Genomic DNA, 19,144 nt, shown 5'->3' with positions numbered 1-19,144 from the left:
TTTAAGTATTTTGAGGCATTATTGGAAAACCTTTTTTGTTTGCTTGCTTGTGTGTTTTTTTAAATAAGCATTACTTTGGCTTTGTCAGGCATAAAGTTTTCTTTTTTCCTATGAAACTATTAATTTGCCACTTTTTGTTCATAAATTGACTCCATTCTTCTTTAGTTAGAGACACATTTGAATAGGATACTGCGTATCTGTTTAAGGTATTTGTATTGGTGTTGCCCCATTTCCATCAAGGCTTCTTTGCATGATCAGAGCCCTTTGTTGATGCCAACTCGAATAGCATTGACTCATTGACTCGAGATGGCATATGTGTGTGCTGCAAGCCAGGAAATGATAAATTGTTGTGACTCACAGTACGTGCAAAGGTCACTTTCTTATATTTACGCTCTCTTGCTCTTTTTTACATTTTTGCATAATACAAACAGTTAACCTCACCATTTTAATTCTTGTGCTTTACCTATCATTGCTCACAGACGCCAAGGACTTACTGCTGTGCTAACACTGAAGACTTGGAGGCAGTCATTCACCACGTACACAGCCTGTACCCTTCTGCTCCGTTCCTGGCAGCAGGGGTTTCCATGGGAGGGTAAGGTTTTTCCTTTCTCGAATGTCTGGGAGGGAAGTGGGCTTAGTGAATGCCTCTTTCAGATGACTGTAAGCTACATGGACATTTAAAAACAAATGTTTATTTTGATCGTATTTTACCACGCATGGTTAAATGAAGGAAGGGATTAATTCAGGAAAATTTAAATATTTTCCTGGACTACTGGTCTCTGTGGTGAGAAGGATACGAGTACCTCCTTGGGGTCCTTGGGGTCTGGTGAGCCTGAAGGCTTGTCTGACCCCCATGGTGTTGATTTCCCTCACGCGGCGGCAGCCACATTGACCTTCAGGTCCCCCGATGTTTTCTCAGCCATCCTGTCCCCATCCCCACGTTCTCCAGGGCTGTTCAGAAAGCTGAACTTGTCCCATGACTTTCATCATTCTGGTCATGGAGATAATCACTTATTGCTCTCTCCAACTGAAGAGACCTTCGAGTTAGTTTTTCCCCCAGATGCTGGTCTTCTTGTTCTTGTCTTGCTTAGTTTTGATGCTGGGCAGATGGACCTACCCTGGAATGCTCTCCTAGAACCTGTGAAATTGTTTGTAACCCACTACTGCAGCTGTTATTTTAAGCAAGTGAATATCATAATTTGTGCTGCCAGCATAGGGGTTTTGGGGGAATTTTTAACGCCATGTATGTATTTAGGCTCATTTCTACTACTAATTGTTTATATTTTTTGTTCTAGTAACAGTGAATTTAATAAAATTCAAAACTTTTATTACATGACATTTTGCTATACTTAATTACCTAAACCATTGTCCAAAATTGGCAAACCCGTGAGATAAAAAATTGATATTTTTTTCTTAATTTTGTAATCGATTTATCTGCCATTTTGACTTTCAGAACATCTCAGAAGCATATTTACTTGAAAATGAGCAGCTTTATAAATGATAGACTCTGAAAAATAGGCTTTAACCACAGCTTTTTAGATTCTTGATAAACATAAAACTAAGAAGAAAAGAATACGTTTTTTCCATTAGCATGGAAGGTCTGACTTGACCTACTAAAGCAAGAAATCCGAATCAGCGCAGAAAACCCAGGCAGAATCTGTGGATTGTGCTTCAAGGACAGTATTTTGCTTCTCTTTCTTTTGTGCCATAATGAGAACCTTAAAGGACAGCATGTCAGCCGAACTTTTTTTTCCCTTAATCGTATAAATTCTTGACTTTTTAAAGGCCAAACCTTACATAAACAGGCCCAGATTCTCTATTCAGAAGCTTCTAGGAAATGCCTATTCATGTCGAATTGAGGCCTCAGTGCCTGAAGGCAGAACTTGACCATTAGCCTTTGCAGCTGGCTGAATATTAATGTCTTGTAAGTTGTTCGAAGGGAGCACCCTTTTTAGCTGCCTAGCACTGTGACGCGTTCCCAAGTGGGTTTACCACTCAGGGTGTCTTTCACCGCTCAACACATTTTTTTTTCTTTTGGAGATGGAACACACAAAAGCATCTGTCGAAGATCCTTATGCCCAGCACCCCTCCCTGCTCCAGATGGGGTAATCCCCAGGCCTGTGATGCCTGGGGCCAAGTCAGGGTTTTGAGCCAGAACTGAGTGTCTCCCAGGAATCCCCACTGCTCGAGACACGGTCAGATTCCAGTCTTCTGATGAGTTGGTAAACTAGCTTTAAAAATGTATAGAAACTTCCAAATACATATAAAAGTAAAAAGAAGAATATATATTTATCACCCAGCTTCAGTATCTATCAACTCAAGGATAACCTTGTTTGTCAGTATCACCACCCACCCATACCCTTCCAACTATTTTTAAATAAATTTCAGACATCTTATATAAAGATTTCAGTAAGTATCTCTAAGAGGGAGTCTCTTGGGGGGAAAAAAACAACACCTAAACATAACTAACAATAATTCCCAAATATCATCAAATATTCAGTCAGTATTTCATTTCCCTAACCTCATCACATTCACTCTGCAAGCCATTTGGGTTGGAAAAAAAAGAATTGGAGAGAATTTTTGCCCATTTCTCCTATTTCAGAACCTGGGCAATTGGAGAAATAAAGAATGGAAATTACGAGAAACAATTTAGATCATCATCCTTTCTCTTAGTTCACAATGTCAGACTTAGATTTCTGACGTTAGCAATACGTTAAACTATATTCTTGTCCTTCTTACCAAACTAGAACTAGAGTAGAATCAGAAACATTGAGCAAGAGGAAAATATGTGATAAGAGAGAAGGACAAACAACAGGAGAGGTAGGAAGAGGAAACAAGTGATTTTAGGGGCCAATTGCTCTGCCACAATTCAGAAAGTCTAACTAGACTCGGGACCCTTAGAGAGAGACTTGCTGTACAGAGCAAGGATGCATAGGCAACTAGAATGGCCACCCAGACCAATTACTCAGAATCTCTGGAGGTGAGGCCCAGGCATCTATAACAGTTTTAAAAACTCCTCTGGTGATTTCAATGTGCAGCCACATTTGAAAACCACTCCTGTGATCTGTCATCTATGCCACAGGTTGGCAAACCACAGATCGAAGACAAATCTGGCCAGCTGTTTTTGTACAGTGCAAGAGCTAAGAATGGTTATTTTATTTTTTAATGGTTGGAAGAACCAAAAAAAGAACTATTTCATAACATGTGAAAAATGTATGAAATTCAAATTTCAATGTCAACATGCAATGTTTTATTGAGACACAGCCATGTCCATTCATTCATGTATTGTCTACAGCTGCTTTGGAACTACAATCACAGAGTTAAGTAGTTGCAACTAAGAACATTTACTATGTGGCCTTTTTTGCCTAAATTTGCCTAAAGCAACCCTCATACAATAAGTTAAATGCTCAACTGGAAGCTCGGGCTCAGGGAATTGCAAATTTTTAATAAATCCCCAATGTCATTTTGAAAAAAAGAAAACCACTCTTACAGTAGAGTTTTCTTGTTCTACTTCATAGAAAGATACACATGTGAGTAATAACTGTATGCTTTGATCCATTCTCAATATAGCTGGCTGCAAGATAAATATGTCTGTGAACGTAAGGAAAGAATGAAGATATTTGCATGGTTTTCCAAGACAAAGAACTTAAGCACTGGTGTATATTTTTCTTCTCCATAGTTAAAGTCCACAGTTAGAAATGGGTGTGTCTTGAGAGAGAAAGCAAATTCATCACTGAGTGTCCTGTTTTTTCTTATTTTAGAATGCTGCTTTTAAATTACCTGGGCAAAATTGGGCCAAAAACTCCTTTGAAGGCAGCTGCAACTTTTTCAGTGGGTTGGAATACTTTTGCTTGCTCGGAGTCATTGGAGAAGCCACTGAACTGGCTGCTTTTTAATTATTATTTGACAACTTGCCTCCAGTCTTCTGTTAATAAGTGAGTCATCTTTAACACCTGATGTCTCCAAACTTTTTGGATTACCTGCCACAACAGTAAAACGTTTTCAAGCATAACACTGCTAATATATGTATGTTTATGTGTATGTTAATATGCATGTACTACTGCACCAAAATATTCTATCTGTTGTCAGTATATACAAAAATAAAAAGATTTTAAGTATAAGCTAACAATATAGATAAAAGTTCTAATGGTTTCTTTCTGTACGCCAGTGAATTACCTTGTACAACCTCTGGGCTATGTGTCACTTTGAAGATCACTGTTTCATCACTTAAGTTATTCTAAAAGAATAAAAACATTGGTATCAAATGTGTTGAGTAACGTAGGCTATTTCCCTGGATTTCCTACTTGTTGCTAATCTTATCAATACCTAATTCCCTCCTAGGTAGTAAGTAATGTAGTGTTTTCAGAGCTGAATAATAAATATGATTTTTTGAGCACATGCTTGTGAACATATTATGTTTTAGAAGCATAAGAGAATGCCTCTAAAAGATGGATATTCTCAGTCTCACGTTGTTAACATTACCAAAATTCCGTCTTTGCATTAGTTTTTCTGAAATTTTTTATCTTTTAACAGTTAAATGGTATGGTAACAAAGAACCTGGAGATGTTTCTGTTTATTTTTTGGTGACTGTTACCATGCATTTTTAAGTGAATTGACAAATTTAAATATAAGCTCTGAAATAAAAAGTACAGTTAATTTGTGCATGACTTAGTTGAAAGCCATAGTTATCCCAAAAGTTGACATGAAACGTTGGATTAAACTTAACCTATTTGTTAAATTACAGATGTTGATTATAAAATACTGCTAAAAATACTACAGAATCATATCATTAATTACTTGTGGTCAATGAAATGGGGGACAGTAGCAAGAAAAGTGAAGATAATGATTTGAATTAAAATATGGGTTATATAAGAAAAATGATCAATATTTTAAAATAAGTATGCAAAAAATGTAAATTCTAATTTTCAGTATAGCAATTTAAAAAGTAAGATAAATATCAGTTGATTTACCCAGTTGAAAGCTCTGGCTTAAGTAAGGCCTTTTTGGCCAGTTTGGTATAATGGCATCAATGTGTAGTACGGTTTGTTATGAAACAGGACTTTTGTTTATTATTACAGAACTGGTTCATTCTTCCTCAATTAAGAAAAAGTACTTTTAAAAAATGTCTTCAGGACAAATATCAAGGTAGTCCTGCCATGTCTGATTAAGTAAATATTTATAGAGTAACAACTTTAGGCTCTGGGCTAAGTTACTACTTATTATTATGTATTTTAGGTTTATGTGAAATGGGAATGACCTTAATTTTTTACTTTTGAAATTCTTTTGTCCCAGGCACCGGCATATGTTTGTCAAACAAATTGACATGGATCATGTCATGAAGGTGGGACAGAAACTTTATGTAATACTTTTATTTCCTTCTTTGATTTCAAGAATAAATATAATTGGTTTTTGTTTTTCAGGCTAAATCCATCAGAGAATTTGATAAGCGATTCACTTCAGTCATGTTTGGCTACCCAACAATCGACGATTACTATATGGATGCCAGTCCAAATCGCAGACTGAAATCAGTAGGGATTCCAGTGTTGTGTCTGAATTCTGTGGATGATGTGTTTTCACCCAGGCATGGTAAAATTAACATCTTTGTATATATTTTGATGTGAATTAACTGTTTTAAAATATTGTTCTTTTTAGGAAAACACAGTGGTAAGAAATAAAATGTCAGTCATTTAATGTCTTCCACTTTGATAAACATAAAATAAAAATAGCTAGATACTCATAATTTAGTATCTAAATGTCTCGGATCGCTTTAAAGATTTTCAATAGACCCTTATCCAGTCTACTGTGAGAGTCTTAGAACAAATTTTGACTCTCAATATTTTACTTGTCCTCATTTTTATAACCTTTCCTTCTTATCAAATAACTGTTTGGACAAACTATGTTACAGTATCTTTGCCTCAGGAGAACATTGTCATCACTTGTCTTTTCTTCCTAAGGTTCTTATACAGAAGGCTTTGGAATTCTTTCTCCCCTTTTAACCTAGAGGAGAGCTCGAGACTTTATTAATATGATGTCCTTGAATATTTCAATGAGTGTAGCACATTTGGACTACAAGGTTATATTTTGGACTGTAGGGTTATATTTGAAGGGAAACAATCTGTTTTCCTCTTGGATACTGTTAAAGAGAAAATTATGCCCAAATTAACTTCCTTGCTCTCTTAATTCAAGAAATGTGGAATTTTGTAACAGATACATATGCATGTGTTCATACATTAAAGCAAAATAAGATTCCTAAAAGTATATCATACTATCTTAAGGTAAGTAGACTTGACCTCTGATTTTATTTCTAATGAAATTTCACAAAGCTTTTTATAAAACTTTTTCTCCATACTTACCCCCATATTATTTTTAAAAACATTTTCTCCAAGTACTTCATTTAAAAAAATTATTCTGACTACAAACACAGCACAGTATGTATTGTCAAAATTTCAGAAAATCCCCAAAGTATGTTTTAAAAAAAAATCACTTACCATCTCTCTAGGGGATATCATTTTATTGTGTGATTTATGATTAAATCACAGGTAAGTTTAGATAGCTAGTGCTTTTGGTCTTTGACTGCAAATCAGAAAATTAAACTGTGAACTTGGATATCAGCTGAATTATACAGAGATTGTTTAGCCTGTTTTCATTGGATTAACGAAGGAAGTCTAGTATTTCTCCATCTATTTTTATATTTCACGGACCCTTCTTCCACCAACAAAAATTTCCCAGCGTTTAACTTGACTCGCTCGATGGAAGTTTAAACTCATTTCTTATTCTTTCCCAAGCCTTTAAAATCGCCACATTGAAATAGTGGACAATTGTGTGCATTCTGAGAGTTCAGGCAGCCAGCGTCTTTCACATGACTTGAATGTGGCCCAGCCTTTTGTTTTTCTGATATGGCTGTAGCTATCAGTGTGCTAGAAATTCCTGAGTGTGTCCAGAGTGTGAAATTAGGGTTCTTAGTAATTCTGTCAGAGGCAAATGAAGCACTGTAAATCTAAGCCCTTAATGTAAGGTGAAAAAGGAAAAGCAAAAATAGTCTCTTTCATTTCATCTGCTTCTCACACCCAGTCCCAAGATAGATGTTTGTTGTTAAGTGTGGCTGGATAAGGATTTGAGTTCAGGACTCCTTTGGGACAAGGACTTGGCTTCCTAGGCCTTGACGTAGGGTCTCTAGGTTTATTCTTCAAGGAATGTTGTGAGGGGTTCAATGTAGAGCATCATCTAAACAAGCAGTTTGGGCCCAGCAGCAGCTCTGTCTTGGAACCTATAGTGTGTCAGCTTCCTTTCCTTCATTGGGAATGAAGGATGAGGCAGATCTTACCTTTAATGAACTCATTTACCCCTAAGACTCTGTTTAGGATATGAAGATCTAATTGCATCAGCCACATTATCTTACTTAGGGATATAAGATTTAGCAGTATCTGAAATCAAAACACTTCTCATGCCAGGTTGTGATCTAGTATAGATCTTAAATAAAAACATTTTCACTGTTTGAACTCTAAGCCTGGGGGGAAATAAAAATAAAACAACTTTAATTAATATCCTCTAAAGTTTTTACTCAGCAAAGATATTGTGGAGCATTTGAAGAGACTGTCATTATTGAGGAATTAGTTAAATACAGCAACTATATTTTCAAAATGAAGTTTTTCTTTCTCCTGACTATAAATAGAAATTCAGAGAAGAAAAAAGAAAAAAATAATCACCAATGTTTTACCACTCAAAGATAAACTCTGTTACCACTGGGAGTATTTAATGCCATTTTTTTTGCTATCTGTATATGTTTTTATAAATCATATCTATAATTTTGAATCCTTAATATAGCCACTAGTTGGCCTCAGGAATCTAATTTCTTGTGAAGTTAACCAAAACCATACAAAATCTCTCACAAAAGTGAAAAGATTAATTTGTTTTTTTCCTTGATGTAATACTTAAGTGGAACTCTTATAGCATAATGTTAATATTCACCATTTCTTGAATTACTTAATTTCTCAAAGCAAGACTGGGTCTATACTTTGGTGTAATGATTCAACACTTGGATTGATTCTTCCAAAAATATTGGCTCAGTACATAACTGTGGACATGAACTGTTTTAAGAATTTAGGTTGTTGATATAAATTAGTCAGGCTTACGTTAGCCCTACTCATTACAAATATTTGTTTGTTCAGTGTTGTTTTGGTTTATAATGAATGGAAATCAAAGGCATACACTTATCCTAACTAAAACTGGTAATAATTCTACATTTTTCTCTCCTTCTCTTCTCTTACCCTCCCATTTTTCATCAAGCTATTCCAATAGAAACTGCTAAGCAAAACCCCAATGTTGCTTTGGTTCTTACTTCTTATGGAGGCCATATTGGTTTCCTGGAGGGAATCTGGCCAAGGCAGTCCACTTACATGGATCGCGTCTTCAAGCAGTTTGTCCAAGCCATGGTTGAACATGGACATGAACTCTCTAGCATGTAATTCTTCAGGTACATTTTGTCTGGATCACCATATAAGGGCAGCTCAGCTTAGTGCACAAATCTTAACTACTGTATATAAAGCAAATAAGCCAGCAGGTGGTGAAGAGGTCCAGAATGACATGCAAAAAGTACTCTTTGGAGAAACAAAACAACTTTGTAGCAAGAAACAAAACATAGATTTAGATGATAACTTACATAGATTTTATTTTTACTATGCCTTACCAAGTATGACCTTAAATAAAGTAGTACAAACATGGAATTGCACTTAACCAAAACTATTGTATAAAAAGATTTTAATTCCTCAGGGTTTTAATTAGGCTACTGTTTTTTTAGACTACTTGTTTTAGGTGATTTATGGTACTTTAATAATTGTTAAGAGACTGGTTATTTGAATGTAAGTTATAAGTTGGCACATTCCTAAAGATATTTATACCTAATGATGGTAACAGAAACAAATAAAATACAACGCACTGAATCTTTTATGTATTTTAACTTTAAAAGGTAAATGCAAAATGATGGACTGACTTCTATACATGCTCTTTTACTCTGATAATATTAAATTACGGCTAACTTATGTTTTATAATGATTATAGTTTACATGCTTATTTTTAAAATAGTATATGTGCATACGTATATATCATTATAGTAAATAAATTCTACCATTTAAAATTGTTCCTTTGTGAGTTTTTATCTACAAAAAAGTAATCCTTAGAAAGTAATTTATCATAATTTCATAAATGAATTAGTAAGAAATTTGAATTAAAACTGTTTCATTTCACTATTTCCAGAATATTGGTCTCACACCATTCATACCAATTAAAAATACTCTCAGCTACAGGAAACCCAGCTAACAGTGACTTAGAAATAACATTTTAAAATTATTTTGCATCACAAGAAGCCTCCAGGTGAGCAGGCCAGGGCTGATGTAGGTGTTTACCTGTATCATAAAAGGTTCTTTCTGTTGCCACTCTCTCTTTAGCAGGCAGCCTAGCTACTTACCTCCTAGACACAGGATAGCTGCTGCAGTGCAGACATCACATTTGTATTCAGAGAAGGAAAAGAGAGGAGTGGGACCAGACACCTCTGCCCTTTTGGGAAAGTTTGAAACCTTTCTCAGAAGACTTGCGCTTGTATCTATTGCCCAGAGCTGTGTCACATGGTCACCCTGGTTGAATGGGAGGCTGGGAAATGAAGTTTGTAAACTTTTTCAGTTGTAGTGGAGGCAGGCAAGGGATATCTTCCATACCATTCCACATCTTTTCCCTCCTCTTTTTTTTTTCCCACTATTTCCCTATTTCCACCATTTATAAAATATGTGGATTTTTTGCCCAGGTATCACATTAAGAGAACCATATAATAAAAGCATATTAACACAAAATTATTTACTAAAAATGCCACCTTCTGGAGAGTTTCTGATAATGTACTTGTGGACTCCCTTGTAACTGTGTCTAGAACGATAGCACTGATAATACCAGTGATTTTTTTTTTTTTTTTTTTTTTGGTCTATTCAGCAGTCAGTATGGTTCAGGTGGAGCTGATCCTGCCTTTCAGAGTTGTCTTCTAGATTTCAAACAAATTGTATCAGGAAGTTTGTCTAGCCACTGACCACTGTCAGAATCAGGGAGGTAGTTCCTCACCTCTTTCTACACACAAAAATTAACTGCAGCTAGATTAAAGAGGTAAACATTTGTAAAATTCATCCTAAGCAAAATATAAAAATGAGAAGCCATAAAGAACAAAACTGACAGATATGTTCATGTAAAGATTAAAAAAAAACTTCAGCCACTATATATAAAAATAGATTTTAAAAAGTTTCTGCTGTACAGCACAGGGAACTACGTTCAGTATCTTGTAATAACCTTTAATGAAAAAGAACATGAAAACAAATATATGTATGTATATGCATGACTGGGAAATTGTGCTGTACACCAGAAATTGACACATTGTAACTGATGGTACTTCAATTAAAAAAAAAACTTCAGTTCTACAAAATCACCATAACCAAAACTAAAATACAAATGACAGAGAAAAATATTTGTAATATACAAAAGGCTAATATATCAAATAGCTAAAAAAAAACCAAAATTAGTAATGAAATACCTGATAGAAAAATGGTCAAAAGGATATACAAAAGACACTTACAGAATAGTGGCCAATAAGTTTATAAAAAGGTGAACAATCTCACTAGTAATTTAGGAAATGCAAAATTTTAAAACATATTTGTGATCATCAAACTGAATTTACTAATATACGGGATGAATAATATACAATGTTGGTAATAGTGTGGGGAAGTAGTTACTCAAATTGCTGGTGGGTATGTGAATTAGCAATTATTTTCTGGAAGGCAAAAAAAATTTTGACAGTATTGAAATACTAGAGCAACCATATTTAACAATACTGTTTTGAAGAATATCCTATAGAAAAGGTAGCAAGGGTGTGTAAAGATACAGATTTGTTGCCACTTTGGACAATTAAGGTAACAACCTATTTAGTAGGGAAATGGGTAAATTATGACACATTCACATGATATAGCCATCAAAAATAATGGGGTAGCCCTATTTCCGATAGGTTATTTAATGAAAAAAAATTTGTTGATTCATATGTATATGAGCTCGCTCATTAGTATAAACAAAAATAGAATATAGCTGTACATGCATATGACTGTGTATGTTACAGAGAGGGAGGTGAGTATTTTCAAGTGTCGATTCTTTTATGTGGAGGGTAAATTATTCTCCCCAGCTGTTTCTGCATACGCTAGTTAAGTTCTGAGAAAGAAGGGCTGTGTTTAATTATTTCTATATCCCAAGCACTTAGCATATTGCCTGGAACAAAGTAGATCCTTAGTCAACATTAGCTGGGTAATTGTGGTTTCTATAATGGTGAAAATACTATCTTGTAAGCCAGTTCTCTGTTTTGAGATTTTAATTTTAAGTATATCCTGGAATTTTTTTTCTAGCTGTGTCCTCAGTTTCTGTTGGTTATTGTCATCTTTTATGCAAAGCCTTCTTACAGAGCATTGGTTTTGAAGTAGGGATACAAATGAATACACTGGCTTTCTTTTCCTTCTTTCCTTTTTGCCAGTGTCTTAGACGTTTTTTCTATCTCAAACCCAGTGCATACACACACGCTTTGTTACAGACCCTCCCCAGTCAGTACCCACTAAGGGTCCTTCTGCCCCTTGTCTTTGGAGCCAGGAGAACAAGACCGGGTTTGGTTCAGAAGCAAAGGAAAGTTTTAGTCTTTGAGCAAAGAATGGAGAGGTATAGGCCTCCTCCACCCCAGAGCACACGCTCTCCATGGGCGAGGCTGCCTTATAGGGATCTCCTGGGCAGGGAGGGGATAGCTCCTGGGGCAGCTGAGCTGCGCTGCTCGCGCCCCAGACCTCAGCGCAAGAAGCACCGACTCAGCATACCGCCCGGCCCACCAGCCTGGGTTGAGGTGCGCGCGCAGCCTTCTGCACACGGCCCGCCCAGCTCCCGCGTCTGGCCGCCATTGCGCTGCAGGAGCTTCGGTCTGAAGTACAGGATTCGAGGCCTCTGCGCTCTGCTCCCTGTGAGCAAGTGAAACTAAACCAAACGCAAAGGAAAAGGGGAAAAAAAAAGGTAAGACTTTATTACCCAGATTCTATTTTTATTTCCTGGGAATTGTTAATGAGCTTTGCTGGTGACAGTTTTATAAAACAATACTTATTCTTAGGATATGCAATATCCTCTAATATTTTGTAGCCCATCCTAGTCTAGTCTGGTCTGTTTTATTTTTAACTATCCTGTTTTTACTTTTTAAATAAAAGTGGGAAAATGAAAAATTCTCATTAATTCTTAACTCTGAGCCATGGCTATATGGGACTCATTGCATTATTCTCTCTACTTTTTGTGCATAAAATTTTGTTATTGCTTTTTAAAAATTACTCTTAAAATGCACTTTTGACACCCACTAATGGGTTGCGACTTGCAGTTTTGAAAAACTCTGGAATTCTAGAAGTTACTAAAAGTTAAAAGAAAGACATCACTGTTGTCTATAGTTGTAACAGCTTCTTTGGTTATCTGTTTTCCCCCAGCGGACTGTAAGCACAGTGAGGACAGGAAACATATCTTCTTTGCTCTTCATCTTATCCCCTGGGGCCAGCAGTGTCTGCCTCATATTAGGTTTATTATTAATTAATGATACTTAATAATACTTGGACTTTAGGCCCTGACCCTCTCGTAATGGTACATCTTATATACAAATCAGCAGTGGGAACAGGAGGGATTTGTTAAAGCAGCCTATTTCCCCTGCAGACTTCAGTGTCAAAATGGTAATTTTAAAAAATCTCACTGTTACAGTGAACCTAACAAAGTGCTGGTCATAAGGTAAACACTCAACTTCTTAGGACTTAATTTGGAGTCAGTGAGGAAAATCACAGGGTCAGGTGACAAAGAATACTTAGGAAATGTGCTGTTTTAACTCCAGTTCTCACTTAAAGGCAGTATTTTGGCCCTAACCTTTTCTACAACCAAGCCCAGATATAGAATAGAAGCTGGTGTTCCTTCTACAATACAATGTTGATAGCAGTATTGATACCTAATGCAGTAAAGATTGCTGTATATAATTGATTATATTCTTTCTTTTAAATTTTATTTCTGAGCAAAGAGATTGATATTTATGTGTTCAGAGCCTTTTGATGATAAAAAATGTTTTCTGCTTTTGTCATATGCATTATAAAACTGTGAATTATTTAACTGTGCTGTTTAATCCCTCTTCTCCATACTGAAACTAAGAGATACTTTTTCTGGCTCTATCCTTCAACCACCTAAACATGGGAATTATTTTGAGAAAAGTAAAAGGCAAGAATCTGACAAGACTAACTTATCTCACTGAATATCTCTTTTAAATAAAGACAATAACTTAGATCAAAAAAGAAAGATGTCACAGTCGGTTAAGACCATGACTCAGTATTAACTTATTACAGGACAGTTTTATATCTGTTCCTTCTAGAAAGGGTAATCTTCCACCCAGATTTAGATACTGGTACCCAAGTTTTGCAAGCCGTACAATAATCATATCTACTCCATCTGTACTTCGAGTTTATCACTGATATATATTACCAAGGATTCCATACCAGCAGGATATGAATAGATAGACTAGCAGCATAGTAACAGATCTGAATGATCACAAAAGAGCATTATTCTGTTTTAAAATGTTAACCTACTAATTGATTTCTGTAAATTTTAAATATCCCATTTATCTGCTTTACTCTACCTATGGGCAGACAGTTTCAGATTTTTTTCTCTATTTTTCCAAGTTCAAAATGAAGCATGTTTAGTGTTTAATTCCTGGATTCTGATTATACTTTATTTCTCCTAATGCCATACAAAAGTTTTCCAGTATGGCCTTTGAAACCTCTGGGTTTTCTTATCAGAGTTCAAGGGACCCTTTGAGAAACATGATGTAGAATAAACTATTATATATGTTTTCATGATATATATTCTAGAATATATGAATAACTATTAAAAATATAATAGATATCAATATATAAAGTAAAAAATGTCTAATATTCTCTTTATATACCTAGAGCTCTTTATAATCATTTATCATAGTTCCTAATATTTTTTTTAAAAAATTTTTATTGAAGTGTAGTTCATTTATGATGTTAGTTTCAGGTGTGCAGCAGAGTGATTCAGTTATACATACACATACGTGTATTTTTTTTTCTTTTCAGATTCTTTTCCATTTTATGTTATATAAGAAATTGAATATAGTTCCCTGTGCTATACAGGAGGTCCTTGTTGTTTATTTTATATACAGTATTGTGTGTCTGTTAATTCCCAACCCCTAATTTACCCCTCTCTGCTCTTTCCTCTTTGGTAACCATAGTTTGTTTTCTATGTCTGTGAGTCTGTTTTGGTTTGTAAATAGAATTTGTATTTTTATTTTTTTAGATTCCACATGTAAATGATATATGATATTTGTGTTTCTCTGTCTGACTTCACTCAATATGATAATCTCTAGGTGCATCCATGTTGCTGCAAATGACATTATTTCATTCTTTATGGCTGAGTAATATTCCATTGTGTATATATACCACATCTTCTTTATCCAGTCATCTGTTAATGGACATTTAGGTTGTTTCCATGTCTTGGCTATTGCAAATAGTGCTGCTGTGAACACTGGGGTGCATATGTCTTTTCAAATTATAGTTCTCTCTGGCTATATGGCCAGGAGTGGGATTGCTGGATCATATGGTAAGTCTATTTTCAGTTTTTTAAGGAACCTCCATACTGTCCTCCATAGTGGCTACACCAATTTACATTCCCACCAAAAGTGTAGGAGGGTTCCTTTGTCTCCACACCCTCTCCAACATTTATTGTTTGTTGACTTTTTAATGATAGCCATTCTGATTGGTGTGATACCTCATTGTAGTTCTGATTTGCATTTCTCTAATAATTCATGATATTGAGCATCTTTTCTTGTGTTTGTTGACCATCTGAATGTCTTCTCTGGAGAAATGTCTATTTAGGTCTTCTGCCCATTTTTTGATTGGGTTTCTGTTTTGTTTGTTTGTTTTTTATATTAAGCTATATGAGTTGTTTGTATATTTTGGAAATTAGTCCCTTGTCAGTCATGTCATTTGCAAATATTTTCTTCCATTCTGTAGGTTGTATTTTTGTTTTGTTTATGGTTTTCTTTGCTGTTTTAATAGGTCCCATTTGTTTATTTTTACTTTTATTTCCATTACTCTAGGAGCTGGTTCAAAAAAAAAATATTGCTGTGATTTATGTCAAAGAGTGTTCTGCCTGTGTTTTCCTCTAGGATTTTCATGGTATCCAGTCTTACATTTAGGTCTTTAATCCATTTTGAATTTATTTTTGTATTTGGTGTTAGATATTGTTCTGATTTCATTCTTTTACATGTAGCTGTCCAGTTTTCCCAGCACCACTTATTGAAGAGACTGTCTTTTCTCCATTGTATATTCTTGCCTCCTTTGTCAAAGATTAATTGACCATAAGTGCACAGATTTATTTCTGAACTTTCTATCCTGTTCCATTGATCTACGTCTATATTTGTGCCAGTACTATACTATTTTGATTACTGTAGCTTTGTAGTATAATCTGAAGTCGAGGGGTGTGATTCCTCCAGTTCTGTCCTAGTATTTTTAAGATCATTTCTGGGGAAAGAAATTTGGGCTTGAATTCAGAGAACTTGAGAGTGATTCTCAGCTCTGCTACTAATTCACCATTTGACCTGAGGCAAATCATTTGTTCTTTCCAGACTTCAGTTTCTTTATAAAGTGCAGAAGGTCATGTCAGTGTTACAGAGTTATTATGAGGATTGAAAAGATAATACATATGTGAGAAATGCTTTGTGAAATATTAAAGTGCTGTAGAAATGCAGTAAGTTGCTACGAAAAGATGTTTACTATTATAAACCAAATCAAAACCAAATGACATTTTATTACTAATGTAGCTTTCTCTATCAAAATAGCATGAGGTCCTGGGTTCAATCCCCAGTACTTCCTCTAAGAATAAATAAATAAGTAAATCTAATTACCTCCCCCCACCAAAACAAACAAATAAAACCACATTGGGTTTAGGGTAGGAAAAAAAGCACATGTTTATCTGTATGGTGATGTTAACCTTGATCCTTTGGCTGAGGTCGCGCCTGCCAGTATTTACCATAGTAAAGTTACTAATTTTTCCTTTGTCATTATGTAATATTCTGGGGTGTTTCTGTTTAAACTCCCCCCCCCCACTCATTGGTGGCTCTTTTCTTGCCTGCAGCAAGATACTGTGGTGTTCTTATGGTGATTTTCTATTTCCCACATTCCTTCTGTTTATAATCTGAATTCTTCTGAAAGAAAAGTGTTGTCACTTCTCTCCCCAATCCACCCCATTTCTTTATTTGTTCAGCTATTGTCCTTAGTATGAGCTCATGAACATTTGTTTTTACTTTGGGTCATAACTCAATGCTGTCATTATTTTGTTATTCAAGTTGTTTCAGTTTGGGAGTTCTGGATGCCTTCTGTGTCCTTTTGATATACCTTTTTATTTTTATTTATTTTAAAAAAAATTTAAAGCACATTAGCACCACCAGATGCTCTAGGCTCATCTTTTCTTTTCCCTACTCAAGTCCTGGGATCAATTAGTTCTCCAAAGAGTCCTGGTTCCTTTTATTAATGAATGGTACTTAAAAATCAAGATCTGATTGCTAGATATGTGCATTGCTACTGAGGTCCCACTGCTTGTAGCCCCTTTCAATGGAGGTAGGAAAAATTATATATAAATACAATGCATGCACACACATCTATATTTATCTATCATCCATAAGTGAGCATGAGTCCATATTGACACTTCTGACTCCAATTTAGCGACACAGAACAAATTCCCTTTCCTTATTTGTAACTTCTTTCTCCCAGTGAGAAACCTAGCTCTGACTATCTATAATATATTCACGTATTGTTGAACAATACAAATAAAAGTAGATCACAAATAAAGTTATTTCAGAATTTCTAACCTACACCCCTATGAGAAACAAATTTACTAACTAGGGTACTTAACTCCTTTCAGTGAGGTTATGTGATTCATTCGTAATACTTTTAGATTCATTTGTTACCGTCTGTATTCTACCCTCATCTCCACATCCTGGTGGGCTTTTGTAATTTATATAAAGTCTACTCTTACAGGTTTTAACACATGCACAGAATTGTGTGTCCACTACCACAGTTTCCTATACAAACTTTCTATCACCTGACTAATTCTCCTATGATACATGCTAATAGAAATCCATTCTCTCCACCCCTACAGACCCTGGAAACAGTCGACCTGCTTTCCTCCCCAGAGTTTTTCGGTCTTTCCAGAATGTTATATAAATGAAATCATGCATTATATAAACGTTTTAGGTCTGGCTTCTTTTCCTTAGCCAAATGCATTTAAAATTCATCTACATTGTGTGATTCAGTAGTTCATTCCTTTTTATTTCTGAGCAGTATTCTATTGTCTGGATGTACTACACTTTGTTTATCTATTTACTTGTTGGAAGGACATCTGGGTTTTTTTTCAATTCTTGTGACTAAGAATAAAGCTAGTATAAACATCTGCATAGAGGTTTTTGTGTGAACATGAGTTTTCATTTCCTTTGAGTAGATACCTAGGAGTGGGATTGCTAGGTAATATGGTAGGTGTATGTTTGACTGTATGTGAAACTGACCAACTATTTTCCAAAGTGGCTGCACCATGTGCATTCCCACCAGGAATTTAGGAGAGTTCCAGTTGCTCTATATCCTCACAGCATTTGGTATTTTCATAGTCTCACTTTTTCTTTTCTTTCTTTCTTTTTTTTTTAAAGTTTTTTATATTCTAATAGGTATTAAATAGGTAAATATTAAAACTAAGTCAGCTCAAGATATTAAAACTATGTAAATGTGTGAATTTTGCCATTATTTCAAAATGTATCAATGAAAAATATAAAAATATTAAGAAATATCAGAAACTGAGAGGTAGAGGAAGATTTGCGAATAATTAACTTGAGATAGTTGTTTTTATGGTCTTTATTTTTCTTATTCAAGCTGCTGGAAAGATTAAATGGTATCTTTGTAATTAAATGATAGGCAGAAGTCACTCTGCATGGAAAAAAAAAAAAAAAAAGAAGAAAATTTAGCCTGATTTTGATAACTGATGGGTATAACTCTCTGAAGAGGTAAAAAGAGAATGTGATCCAGAGCAAAGATGCAGCCATCTTTGGATTCGGCCAAAGAAAGAAGGAAGGGCCCCCTTTTCATTGTAAAGAGGGAAAGGAAAGAACCAGAAGTAGTGCAAATAATAGAGCATGTTTTTCTCTCTTCCAACACCTTCTCAACTTCAATGAAGCTAATCCAAAGGTCCTCCTTTCCCTTCTCTGTAATTCCTGTTTCTCTAAAAACTCCCAACCTTTAAAGATTTTTTATTGACATGTCCAGTCTCATACTACTCAAGTATGATGGCAGTGATATTAGCAATCATTCTAAATTAATATGCATTTTTTGAGTTTCAAAGTTGTATAGGATGTACTAGTATTAGGCTGTGATGTGCTAGCATTAGACTGAGAACCACAATAATGGTGAAGTCAGACACATTTATGCTTTTCCATTTTACAAGGTAGATTTTGATAAGTATTACAGCAGGTATACAAAGTGCTTTGGGGATACAGGAAAGAGAAAATATAATTATGATGGGAATAAGGGTTAAGAGGGGCTTCACAAGGAGGTAATATTTAAATGAGATCTTAAAGGAAAGATTATACTTTTTGATGTGTACAGATGGAAGCAAAGGGAATGTATAAACTAAGTTACAGAAAAGAGAGAGAAAGCGAATTAAAGACAAAGCCATTTAAATCATTTTCCTTCTGTAACGATGTTATTCTCCCAATTCCTGCAATTAGTTAACTCTTCATCCAACTTGACTTTTGGAGAGGGGATGTTTCAGTCTCAATCTTATGTCTCAGTGACCTCTGGGTGATTTCCTGCAGCTTCTTTGTACAAAGGAGAGAGGTATAAATGAAATTCTAGCTCCTCAGAGTAACAGAGGAGGATGGATACCTCTGGAGAACCCTGAGCACAAGATTTAGCAAATCTCTCTGGAGGCAGAAATTCATTTGTTGTAGTATCTCATTAGTTCCCTATCTGTCCTTCCTCTTAGTCTACGGCTAAAAAACGAAACGAAACAAACA

General features: G+C 35.2%; 1 protein-coding gene across 2 annotated transcripts in view; it reads left to right on the top strand.

The window, feature by feature from the left end:
* ABHD3 (abhydrolase domain containing 3, phospholipase) overlaps positions 1-9,136 on the top strand; it is a 31,966-nt gene extending 22,830 nt beyond the window's left edge. For both annotated transcript variants that reach the window (XM_045518882.2, XM_010958052.3), the window contains exons 5-9: positions 480-592; positions 3,762-3,935; positions 5,293-5,341; positions 5,421-5,586; positions 8,287-9,136. In XM_045518882.2, coding sequence (XP_045374838.1) covers positions 480-592; positions 3,762-3,935; positions 5,293-5,341; positions 5,421-5,586; positions 8,287-8,465 — 681 coding nt within the window. In that variant the 3' untranslated portion in view covers positions 8,466-9,136. The remainder of the gene's footprint in view (positions 1-479; positions 593-3,761; positions 3,936-5,292; positions 5,342-5,420; positions 5,587-8,286) is intronic.
* The last annotated feature ends 10,008 nt before the right edge of the window (positions 9,137-19,144 follow it).

The sequence above is a fragment of the Camelus bactrianus genome, chromosome 24, assembly GCF_048773025.1.
Source record: "Camelus bactrianus isolate YW-2024 breed Bactrian camel chromosome 24, ASM4877302v1, whole genome shotgun sequence".
NCBI classification, from domain to species: domain Eukaryota; kingdom Metazoa; phylum Chordata; class Mammalia; order Artiodactyla; family Camelidae; genus Camelus; species Camelus bactrianus.
The sequence above is the reverse complement of the archived record's forward strand: the minus strand, read 5'-3'. Positions and strand labels throughout refer to the sequence as shown.